This window comes from Protomyctophum parallelum (genome assembly GCF_964188405.1).
Source record: "Protomyctophum parallelum genome assembly, chromosome: 14".
Taxonomy (NCBI): Eukaryota; Metazoa; Chordata; class Actinopteri; order Myctophiformes; family Myctophidae; genus Protomyctophum; species Protomyctophum parallelum.
In genome coordinates, this window is record NC_139709.1 from 13,916,910 (window position 1) to 13,929,599 (window position 12,690).

General features: G+C 44.1%; 2 protein-coding genes across 2 annotated transcripts in view; one reads left to right on the forward strand and one right to left on the reverse strand.

Annotated features, from left to right (window-relative positions):
- The window catches only part of LOC310871127 (5-cytosine rRNA methyltransferase NSUN4-like), a gene marked incomplete at its 3' end in the record, with an annotated part of 117,463 nt that overhangs the window by 81,894 nt on the left and 22,879 nt on the right, over positions 1-12,690 (reverse strand). The window lies entirely within an intron of this gene.
- LOC310870080 (diencephalon/mesencephalon homeobox protein 1-A-like) lies at positions 6,686-11,323 on the forward strand (the record flags this gene model as incomplete). Its single annotated transcript, XM_083781114.1, has 4 exons — positions 6,686-6,839; positions 7,828-8,006; positions 8,857-9,391; positions 10,830-11,323. The coding sequence occupies 4 exons, from the start codon at positions 6,686-6,688 to the stop codon at positions 11,321-11,323; spliced, it is 1,362 nt and encodes a 453-aa protein (XP_083637240.1).

The window sequence follows — 12,690 nt, forward strand, 5'->3', positions numbered from 1 at the left end:
AAGGCTACTTTGCGCTGCCCTTAATTCCTCACCTAAACGGTTTTGCTCCGGGAGAGAAGAAATCTTCTCTCTAAAAATAAAAAATAAAAAGAAGAAGAAAACCCTTCAAGAAGAGAAGGGCATTATTGGCCTAATCCTCTTACCCGCAGTCATTTTAAGACAGGGTGTTTTTTTGGAGGCTGAGATGAGATGGCGTCTTGTCTTTTCATATCCCACCCCAAATCCTTCAAGGCCGGGAAAGATTCTAAAAGGCATCTATTAGCGATCGAGCACGCGCGCGCGCACACACACACACACACACACACACACACACACACACACACACACACACACACACACACACACACACACACACACACACACACACACACACACACACACACACACACACACACACACACACACACACACACACACACACACACACACACACACACACACACACACACACACACACACGCACGCACTCTCTCCTCCAATGGCATGGCAAAAGCCGAAAAGCAAACAAGACCGAGGTGGTTGGTATTTCGGTTTCACTATAAAGCCCGCTCGTGCACATCACTAGCAGGGTGGCATGAAGCTGCCATGCACCTATTTTAGTGCACCTTTTCGAAAACATGCAACAACATTATTTGTGAAAGAAAGAAAGAAAGAAAGAAAGAAAGACAGAGAAAGAAACTCATCTCTCAAAGCCATAATCGACACTGCACGAAAAATGCCACATATATAGAAATTAAATTTGAGCTTGTTGTCAAATAATTAATATAGACTATACATTACAACGTGACTGTTTAAATATTGTAACCCCCCAATAAGTAATTTTTTTTTGGAACTAATATAATCCAAGAATTAAGAGAAATACATTTTTTTGAAACGAACACTGAGCCTCTCTCTTCTATAAAATACATCAAATATGTTTCCTGATAGTAATAGCTATTAGCTATCAAACAATTGGTTTAAAACAGCTTTTTCTACCAGAGCTTATCATTAAGCCTTCAAATTCCATGCATGTTGATCTGTTTCTGCACGGGGAGAAAAAAAACAACACATTAAGAAAAATATGCGGAGTCTAAACACAGAACGGGAGGGGGAGGCAGTTGCTGACATAATATTCTTAAATTCATAATGTCGAAAATAAGTCTATGGTCATTGGAGAAAGTCTGTAGTAGCCTACTGGGGGGGGAGGAGGAGGAGGAGGAGGGGGGGGGGTGTCCTCTTTACTTTGACTGACAGCTTCCAGAGCCAGTAGGAAGCTTTGCGTGCGTTCTTCCACGGAGCTCTCTTTAAAACCCACCCTCGAGCTCGCCGCTCCACTACTAGCTACTACTAGATGCATGGCAGCCGACCTGTATGTATGTTGGCGCGACACGACACGCACAGCCTTCTATATCTGGACACGAGGAGGACAAGTTTCCACGCAGGAGGAGCAACACTATACACTTCAGCACTGTGTGGAGGACTTTCTTTCTGCTGATCCGTGGTGCATGAGGATAGACACACACACACACGCATGCACACGTCACTCACTCACACACACCAAGACAACGAGCACTATATAACTCTATAGGCTAAATAAGTGAGGAGCTTTGGATATTGTGCACAGCGGAGTGTTTGGACAAGAGGTAAGCCCTTTTATTGATTTTTTTTTAAAAGCACATTTCGGCGTCCTTATTTGGGGTGTCCGTGTCATTACATATTATAACTCTATTATTATGTATATATATATATTATATAAACGAAAGTTCTCAAAAAAGAGGTTATGGGAAAATAGCCAATTTACATTTACAAGCTGCACAGATCTGCAAATCGGCATTCGCCGCTATAAACTTGAGTTGAATTGTTCAAACTTAGTGAAACTTTACAGCGCAACGCCTACCCCACCATGCACACGTTTTGCGCAGCTGAATGAAATTACCTTAATTTGGTTTGTGTTTGTAGCGCAGTTTTATATGCATTTGTGCCAAAATATGTACATTTATTTATTGTGTGTGTCCAGGGAAAGAATATAAACATATATAAGATATAAGTCATTTCACTTTCGCTTTTCACTTTCAAGTAATTTTAAGGGTTTCGTTCTTCTCAATTCAATTGATTTGCTTTGTAAAGCAATTAGCTATACATTATTATAGGCTATTACCCGATATATTATATGCCTGCATGACTTCTCAAACCATCACTTCCCAAATTTCATATGATAACCGATCAGAAAATAATACTAATATATATATAATATATATATATATATATATATATATAAAATATATAGCCTATATATTTTTATTAATATTTATGTCCATGCATTCAGAACTTCAGGGTGATGTGAAGATATACCCTGCCTACACCACACACACGCACACAGACACACACACACACACACACACACACACACACGCGCACACACACACACACACACACACACACACACACACGCGCACGCAGCGTGAAATTCACTAATCAAACTCGTGCGCCTTCTTCTCCTCTTAATCTCGCCCTCTTTGACAGTCTCTCAAAAAGAAAATATGAGTGACACAGCAGAGAGCAGATTGTCACACACTATATGCAGGGTCGCCTCAGGCGGCCTCGGGTCGGCCTGGGGGGGGGCTCGGGGGGGGGGGGGGGGGACAGCAGGCCAGGCCAGCAGCAGCAGGGCTGTTTAGCAAATATCATTTCTCCTCATTTGGGCCGGATCAAAGCGCTGCACTGTACAACACGTCAATTTACATAATGGCTCCTTTTGGATATAATCGAAGCGTTCAACGGGGACTTCATGCCAGGAGGGGCTTTTTGTATAAAATATCATCATTTCAGGCCCGATGCCCAGAGCATGAGTCGAGGGAAAGGCTTTGTATACAATGACAACAATAGCACATGCAGACATGCCGTGCTGAATGCAATATAGACAAAAATGCATGAAGGGGAAAAAAAACATGAGTTTGTATATGTTAGGGTCATATATATATATATAGTGGCCTATCGTGCGTGCATGCATGGCCAATGACATTTTCACATAAATACACAACACATAGGCTACACAACACACGCACGCGCGCGCGCAAACAAATCCCCTATCCAAGTCTCGAGTGTGTATATAGGCTACAAAATGGTCAATTTGGTTACTTTTGCACACTCGCATATATAGTATTGACTGAGGATTTTGACCGTGGAGTATATATATATATATATATATATATATATATATATATATATGGACCCACGCACGAACTGAAAACTAAAGCATGCAGCCTCACAGGTCCACACTGTGTACGTCCCGTCCGTCCGTGTCAGCGGTGATGATAAATGGAGGGCCTCGCAGTCGAAACCTATTTGCACTTCCATTAGACGGGGAGCCAAATGGGGATCAACATGCATATTTTACCCGCGGAGAAGCCATACATCTCAGCCAAAACGTTGCCCCGGGGCGATGGGATAAGAGGCCGCGAGAGAGAGGGGGGACCCCCCCCCCATTCAACTCAAATACTTGGGGGAGTAAAGTAAATGTTTAGCGAAGCACCTTCTGTCCCGGCGAATTAAACTATTCCCCATTGCCCTCTGATCACATTCATCAAGCCGCCGCGGCGGCCACTTAATAGGTTGGGAATGGGCACTGCGGGCGTCTCTCTCTCGCTCACGCGCGCGCGCACACCGCGGCGCACGCACACGTCACGCACACAGCGGCTGATATGTGCAGCTGTGCTCGCTGAGAAAGTATACTTTCTCGTTTTCAATTTCTCACTTTCTCAGTTTCTATTATAGACTTATTAGACTATATATTAGGCTTATTTCAATTCTGAAATTCTGAATTCTTTCTTCTGAAGAAGTTGGCAAATGTAATTATGAAATAAAAAAATCCTATATATATTTGTAACAACATTAATAATTGTATAAACAGCATATGCATGTAATAACATTATTATTATAGGCTACTATTATTATTGTTATTCTTTTTATTATTAGGCTTCCTTATATTAATATGAATATTTCCTCATTTTATCCTCCACCCCGATTATTCTAAACAACTAATCAATGTAGCTTCATAAGTTCAACCATCCCCCCCCCCCCCCTTTATACAATCATATAATTTAGTTAATATTCAATTACAAATTAGTATAGGCCTAAATGTTGATTCACATCAAGTGGTATTCATGTGAATTTAGAACAGTCTGGTCTCACAAATAGCTATCAATAAATTAGAGAATTAGAGAACATAAAAAAAAATCACTTAGGGATGTAAAAGAGTGCAACCCTCTGCACAAAATGTCTGTTGAAACAGCATGCCATTTATAATGTTTAAAAACTCAAGGTGCTATTGAAAAATAGCAGATCTACAAGCTGCATAGCGCGGCACCGAGTTCCGCGCTATGAGCTTGTAGGTCTGCTATTTTTTGAAAAATCGTGAAAATGTGGTGCAAATGTATAGCTGCCATGTTCAGAGAAGATTTATCTCATTTCCCGGTGGTCCCTGGCTCTGTAATAGTCATAATAAGTGTTTAGGCCTCCGAGATATCCCCTCCTGTCAGCCACCTCCATCCTAATACATATCTAATCGTGTCCTGGAGCGCTTCATTTATCTATAGCAAAATCTTGCTTGTGAAGGAGAACTCGAAAAAAAATGAGTTTGGGAAATTGCTATTTTCTGACACACTCTTGATATGCAGCATTTGTCAGTTAAGTTTCCTGCATGCGTCCCTATCCCTATAACTCTACACTGTAACATTATAGCCTATATATATTTCAGACAGAAATGTGTACGTTTGGCATTTGCAGAAATTTGTAAGTTTGCATTTGCGTCAGGAATATTTTTTTAAAAAGGGAAAATATTTTTCAGTCTCAGGAACCAAACTGGACTGATATAAACTGCATTTAAGAAATTATAATCAAAACATAATCCTGCTATCTGGTTTCAGGTTTGCCTCCAAACCGCGGAACAAATGGCCTTAAATAATCTTTCCAACGGACTGTGATCTGCTATAGAGAGCCATGCATTGGCTCTCTGATGTGCCTTCTGCACAAATTGAGGGAATCAATTCATGAATAACGCAATCCGTCACGGTTCATTATTGGAGAACGTGCGATAATTACCCCCAATTTAAAGTATTTTGTATAATTAATGGAATGGACATAGAGCGATAATTGGATGTTAATGGATAATGTTTTTTGTCCGCGCATACATATTAAAATGAATTGGCCCTTGAGCGATTATAGTCCTGCTGTGCCTGTCCAACATGTAGCCATATATAGTGTGTATACTTCCAGTACCAGCTCTCCGCAAGAACAACACATATTTTGCATTAAAATGACCGAACTTTCATAATGAGCACTTGGTTTAAATATAAGCCTATTTTTTTCTACACAGTAAAATCAGCAGCTTCAATAATTGTCCTCGTGTAAAAATGCCACCCTTCGTTGTTTGTTTACCCCCCTGAAGAAGGCTTGTTTGTCCCAAACGTTTTATTATACACTCAGAGTGAACATGGCCCTCCAGATCTTACCGTATACTTTCACCTATAGTCTTCTATTGTTTCCACAAAAAAATAAATACAAATAAATGTAATTATGGCACTGCTGTCTATATCCAAAATACCTCTAATCCAGTGGTTTTCCACCAGTGGTCATTGAGGGGGTTCCAGGTGGTCCCGCCGCAACTAAATGATGGAGAGTTGAGTCGATTATAGAACCAAATGGACCCTTATAGACCTTTAACTCTTGAGAGCGTAAAATAAAACCAAATGGACCCCTTACTCATTGTGCGCTCTCAAGAGTTACATTATTGTTAAACATCTGCATTAGTTAATTTACAAGAAGTCCACACAATCAGAAAATTATGTAGAATAATTGTTATTTTGATCAATGTGTGCCTGTTATCTCACGTAATGGTATATACCAACATCAATACAGCATGGAATTGTGGACAAAAATCTTGAAAGTGTGGCTCAAATCTTTGACAGGGATTTCTTTCAGAGCGAGATTTGATTTTTAACTCAAATCTTTGCTTCTGGGGAGGTCCCTGCAGGAACTACATATTTTCAGATGGGGGTCGGCGGCCGATTACATATATTTTTGAGGGTACTTGACATGAAAATGCTTGAGAACCACTGACATATATAGAAACATATAGGGTTTTCAGAAAACTGTCAGAATTTAGAAGACATTTGTAGAATCGTTCTCAGGTCTAAATGGGTTAAGGGGGTCCCTGCTGGCATATCTTTTCTATAATGGGGGTTTGCGGGCTGATGAAGTGTCAATTTTGGGGGTCACTGTCACTGACATGAAAAAGTTTGGGAACCATGTGCTCTAATGGTATGACTATGTGGTTATATTGCACTGCTCTAATGGTATGACTATATGTGGTTATATATTGTGTGACAGGTCTATATAGGAGTGACTAATGACTATATGTGGTTATATATTGTGTGACAGGTACAGTATATAGGAGTGACTATATGTGGTTATATATTGTGTGACAGGTATATATATAGGGGTGGAACCACTTCTCTAATGGTATGATATAATGTGGTTATATATTGTGTGACAGGTATATAGGAGTGACTATATGTGGTTATATATTGTGTGACAGGTATATAGGAGTGACTATATGTGGTTATATATTGTGTGACAGGTCTATATAGGAGTGACTATATGTGGTTATATATTGTGTGACAGGTCTATATATATTGGAGTGGACGACATGCAGCACTACGGGGTGAACGGCTACTCCCTGCACGCCATGAACTCCCTGAGCGCCATGTACAACCTGCACCAGCAGGCAGCTCAACAGGCACAGCACGCGCCCGACTACAGGCCCTCTGTGCACGCGCTCACGCTGGCGGAGAGACTGGCTGGTAATTGAGCACCACGCACGCACGCATGCGCACGCACGCACACACACACATGCACACGCACTTTCTCTGATAGTGTAAAATGTTGACAATTTTCTCACTTGCTAAATGATCAAAAATGCCTACTCATAGGACTATACTATACTATGCCATTGGCTATGCAAATATCAGCCCATATATACTCTTTAGACATTTCTACTCAGCAAAAAAACTAAAACTAAAACAAAATAACTATTTTAAAGTGTGTATAGCTCACGACAGGACAAGTCATCGATCATCATCACGCGTCCAATTAATTAACCCATTCTGAAAAATAGCAGATCTACAAGCATCGAGTGCCGCGCTACGAGCTTGTATGTCTGCTGTTTTTGAAAAATCCTGAAAATGTGGTGCAAATCTTTGAATATATTCTTTCAGAGTGAACATTTTTTAACTCAAAACCTTGCTTCTGAGGAGTCCCTGGAACGACATATTTTCAGATGGGGGGGGGGGGGGGGGGGGTCGGCGGCCAATTTCATAGAAATTTCTGGGGGTCCTTGACATGAAATCATTTGAGAACCACTGACATAGAAACATGGGGTTTTGTCAGCATTTAGAAAGCATTTTGTAGAATCGTCCTCAGGTCTAAATGGGTTTAACCCATTCTGGGTGGGAACCCCTTTTGGTGTTAGCATTACGTTATGCTTTAGCTATTGAAAAATAGCAGATCTACAAGCTCATAGCGCACCACCGAGTGGCGCGCTACGAGCTTGTAGGTCTGCTATTTTTTGAAAAATCGAAGAACGACATATAATCGAAGAAGAAACAAATGCTTTTTCAGAAAACTGTCAGGATGTAGAAGAACATTTTTAGAATCTGATCTCAGGTCGGAATGGGTTTAACTCGCCGTGTGCGTCTGTGTGTTCCCACGTCACGCGCCGTCGTCGTCGTCCAATGAATTAAACTTGCCGCGTTGTGTGTCGTTCCCTTCCCAACGGCTGCACGTTCCAAGACATCATCCTGGAGGCTCGCTACGGCTCGCAGCACCGCAAGCAGCGCCGCAGCCGCACCGCCTTCACGGCGCAGCAGCTGGAGGCGCTGGAGAAGACCTTCCAGAAGACGCACTACCCCGACGTGGTGATGCGCGAGCGCCTCGCCATGTGCACCAACCTCCCCGAGGCCCGCGTGCAGGTATACAACGATGTTGTTGTTTTAAGTTTCAGTCATTATAGTCTCTTGAATATAGCTTTCATTTAAGTTTTAGTCACATTTCAGTCACCCGGAATGTTTTAGTGTCTAGTTTTAGTCCGACTAAATGTCGTGCGATTTTAGTCGACTACATCTACAGTTGATTTAGTCGACTGAAATGTATTTTTGGCGGGCCTTGATGCCGTCCTAATGACCGAAAATAGCCGTTCTAAAACGGGTAGTCCCAATACTTGATTCTGATTGGCTGGTTACCGTCACGTGACCGGTGTAAATTCCACCGATAACCCACTCCTTCAATCACTGGGGCTACTTGCCGAGCAAAACAAGGAAGTGATGTGGCTCTCTCTGGTGGCGCAAAGTGTAGCTACTTTTGTGAATTCAATCGTTTTATTAGGTTAATATTGCTATATGTTAGTTGCTATATTGCTATATGTTTGTCTGGGGGGTAGAAGACCCTCGGCTGCGCGTCGGGTCTGCCTACGCCCCCAGCCAGTGTAAAATACCCGGTAACCTGAGACCTCTCGTGGCTTATTGCTTAAAGCTCGCCTCACAACAAGCTTGTAGATCAGCTATTTTCAGCATGCAACCAAGTGTAAAATGACTTGATCTCTTGTCCACTAGTCTCTTCATAACATTTTAGTCTAGTTTGTATTTGTTGACGAAATTGTCAGTATTTAGTATTTAGTCTTAGTCATCATAGCTTAGTTTTCATTTAGTTTCCATTTAGTTTTTCACGATTTAGAAGACTATTTTTTTTTTTCTCAGTCCTAAATGGGTTGAATAAAGCTTTCCTATGTGTGCTCTACCTTAAATTCCTCCCGACATAAACAAGGTGTGGTTCAAGAACCGCCGGGCCAAGTTCCGCAAGAAGCAGCGCAGCCTGCAGAAGGAGCAGCTGCAGAAGCAGAAGGAGGCGTCCGGGGAAGGAGGAGCAGGAGGAGGTGGTGGTGGGAAGGAGGAGGAGGAGGACGCGCCTCCCTCCAGCACCACCACCACCACGGTCCTCCCCGAAAACACCCAGCTCCCGCCACCGCCGCCGCCGCCGTCCGGCTCCACTTCTTCATCGTCTTCCTCCTCCTCCTCCTTCCTGGAGACGACGATGGTCGACCACCACCAGCAGCACCACCACCCTCTGCCCGTGGTGGAGATGGAGCTCAACGTCACGTCGGCGGAACATTCCGGAAGCGAGTCGGCGACAGAGGACAACGCCACCGACCGGGAGGAAGAGGAGGGCGGCGCCGGCGGCAAACCTCCTCCTCCGGGGCGGGAGATGAAGTGCGAGAGGGGGGCGTCCGGCGTCGTGTCCGTGACGTCGCCCGGGAGGAGCATCTCCCCGTCCTGCAAGCGCCTCCTCAGCCCCAAACCTGGTGAGGACATTATCGCTATACATATGCTCCTCCTCAGCCCCAAACCTGGTGAGGACATTATCGCTATACATATGCTCCTCCTCAGCCCCAAACCTGGTGAGGACATTATCGCTATACAAGCGCCTCCTCAGCCCCAAACCTGGTGAGGACATTATCGCTATACATATGGGGGATTAGCGCCTCCTCAGCCCCAAACCTGGTGAGGACATTATCGCTGTACATACAGTATGGGGGATTGGGGGCGATCCCCTTATATCATATTGTAGAGCAGTGGCTTTTCAACCAGTTGGTTTCCGGGTGGAGAGTTGGTATCTAGAACCCCAATGCACCCTTATTAGATCTTTTAACTATTGAGAGCGTAGTTAAATTATCGTTAAACATCTGCATTACTTAATTTACATGAAGTCTACCCAATTCGAGAATACGAAGATGCTGGAAAATGTAACGGGCGGTTTTCCAAAAATGTGTATTTCTTTTTGCGGCTACACTGGGAATCTTTGGGGTGTTCATTTAACTGAGAGTGTAAAAATTGACCCCGGAATTTTGCAGGCTAATTAACGATATACTCTATAGTAGGGGCGTGCAGAGAGTGTTAGAGGGCACTTTTAGACGAAAATAGCAGATCTACCAGCGAGAGCTTGTAGATCAGCTATTTTCGGGGCGCAACCCAGCATTCTTTAGCTACTGGAGATGCGGTGTAACGACATGGATTTCTAAACACATTTGCTCAACGCAAAATGCTGCGTTCAAGTTCAGAGACTTTAGAGACTTTAGAGAAAGGAATTCTCCTGAATGCTGCTTCCGGGCATGGCATGGAAAGGAGAGGAGTGGCATTTGTGTTTCTTTGACCATAGTAAATGCTGCATGCATGGTCTGGAAAGGGCAGTTGTTTTACAGACGGGGAAAAAGGGCAAAGGGGCTGACGCCCCCTTTGATGTCTATGTGTGCAGGTCCCTGCTCCATAGTCTATAGAGCGTCGCAGTCCCTCCCCCTTTCAGAACAACGAGTGGCCCAGGAAATGAATCCCAATGCATTTTTCCCATAGGCATTTAAAAACGTATTTATTTAAAGACCTTTTAAGCGTCGTACAAAGCCAACTCTTGTCGTGACAAATCATGACAACACACACAATATTTTGGACCAAACAAATAATTACAAAGAAAAACAACAAAAAAGGTTTTGTAACCTGCCGTTTTTTTCTACTTTCTAATTCATTGTGTTTGTTGTCATGATTTGTCACGACAAGAGTTGGCTTCGTACGACGCTTAAAAGGTCTTTAAATAAATACGTTTTGAAATGCCTATGGGGAAAAATGCATTGGGATTCATTTCCTGGGCCACTCGTTGTTCTGAAAGAGCTCTATAGAGTTAGTGAAAATGTAATAATCATCGTCATCTCCACTGCCTCTCTCTCTCTCTCTCTCTCTCTCTCTCACCAGACTCTCCCTTGATATCTCCGTCGCTGACCCCGTCCTCCTCCTCCTCCTCCTCCTCCGGCGGCGGTGGCGGTCTGGCTCCTCTCTCCCAGGGCCACGCCTACTCCTCCTCCCCGCTCAGCCTCTTCCGCCTGCAGGAGCAGTTCCGCCAGCACATGGCCGCCACCAGCAGCATGGTGCACTACCCGTCCTTCGACATGGCCGGTCCCCCCACCTCGCTCCCCTCGTACCTGCACGGCATGAACGTCAACATGAACGTCCCGTCCCTGCCAGTGTGCCACCAGTCCGCCTACTACCAGTCGCTGTCCCACCACGCCGCCCAGCAGGTATGGGGCAACAGCCCCTTGCTCCAGGCCTCGGCCGCCGCTGTGGTGGCGGGGGGAGGAGGAGGAGGAGGCCTGACCAGCCACAACAGTAAGACCACCAGCATCGAGAACCTCCGGCTGAGGGCGAAGCAGCACGCGGCCTCGCTGGGACTGGATACCATGCCCAACTGAACCAACGCCCGCCCGCCCGCCCGTAGTCTCGGCTGAAGGATGGGGATTCGAACAACAGCCTGGGCCGACACTACGCGACGCATACCGCCCCCCCCCCATCCCCACTTTGTGTGTCTGTTTGACTCTGACGCTGTAATTCTATTACCGTGCGCCCTCTCTCTTCTCCACGTGCAGACATTCAGAGACGTACCAGAAACGACAGCACCGGCATGGCGGCAACGGACCTCTAGAATTGTAGGGCTGTTTTCTAAACAGTATAGATACGGACCACTCACTCCGTGTCACCTCTCAAGCTTCCACGTCCACTAAAGGCCTATTCATATAGTCTGGATTTTCGGTGGTGAGGTGACCACTGCTCCGGTGGTGAGGTGACCACTGCTCCGGTGGTGAGGTGACCACCGCTCCGGTGGTGAGGTGACCACCGCTGCGGTTGTGAGGTGACCACCGAAGCTGTAATAATAACGTGGCGCGGTGGTGAGTAAAAACAGAGAGAAGGCTGGGGAGCGCGGTGGTTTGCTGCTCAGTGACGCCATGTTGTAGTTCGGTGGTCACCTCACCACCGAAAATATTAGACTATGAATAACGCTTTAGATGTCCTTCCAAAACGGACTATACTCACAGGATATACCTGGAATCCCTAGAGCTGCAGAGAATAATGCGAGTCCTCGGATCCAGAGAGGACTCTGCTGGAGATAGTCATGATATGTTGATACACTTCACTGACTTTCAGACGTTTCAGGCATCTATCTAGGTATATCTGAACTTAAAGAAATAAATAAAAATAAAGCACAGTGGATTTATCAGCTTGAGATAAGATGTGCATACTTTAAAATAAAAAAAGGCATTGCAGCGCAATGTTTACAGATATAGTATGTGAATTTAAAGGCACTTTTAAACAAATTGTAGCATTTTTTTGCCAGGGTAAAAAAAAGGTATCATCACTGGTGCATTCAAGATTCCATCATATGGGACCATTGATTATTCAATTAAGCAGTTTAGTTATGTACTTAGGCGCGTACTACATAACCGCACATAAATAAAAATAAGCTCAAGCCATGTTCTCCTAATTAAAAGTGACTAATTTACCAGTCTAATGGCCAGTAATACACCACTTTGTATGGAGTCTGGCGTGATAATGAGTAAATGATTTCAGTGAGTAAATGTGTAATGTTTTTAATTACATTTTGCCCTGGGCTGAGGGAGCGGAGGCAAATGCAATTACCAACATGCATACCATTTAACACAACTCTTCTTTTTCTTTTTTGCCTAACGTCGAAACCTTATGTTTCTATATCAGTGGTGCTCAATATTTCATGTCAAGGACCCCAAAAATTATATGTAATATGCCTCCGCCCCCACAATCTGAA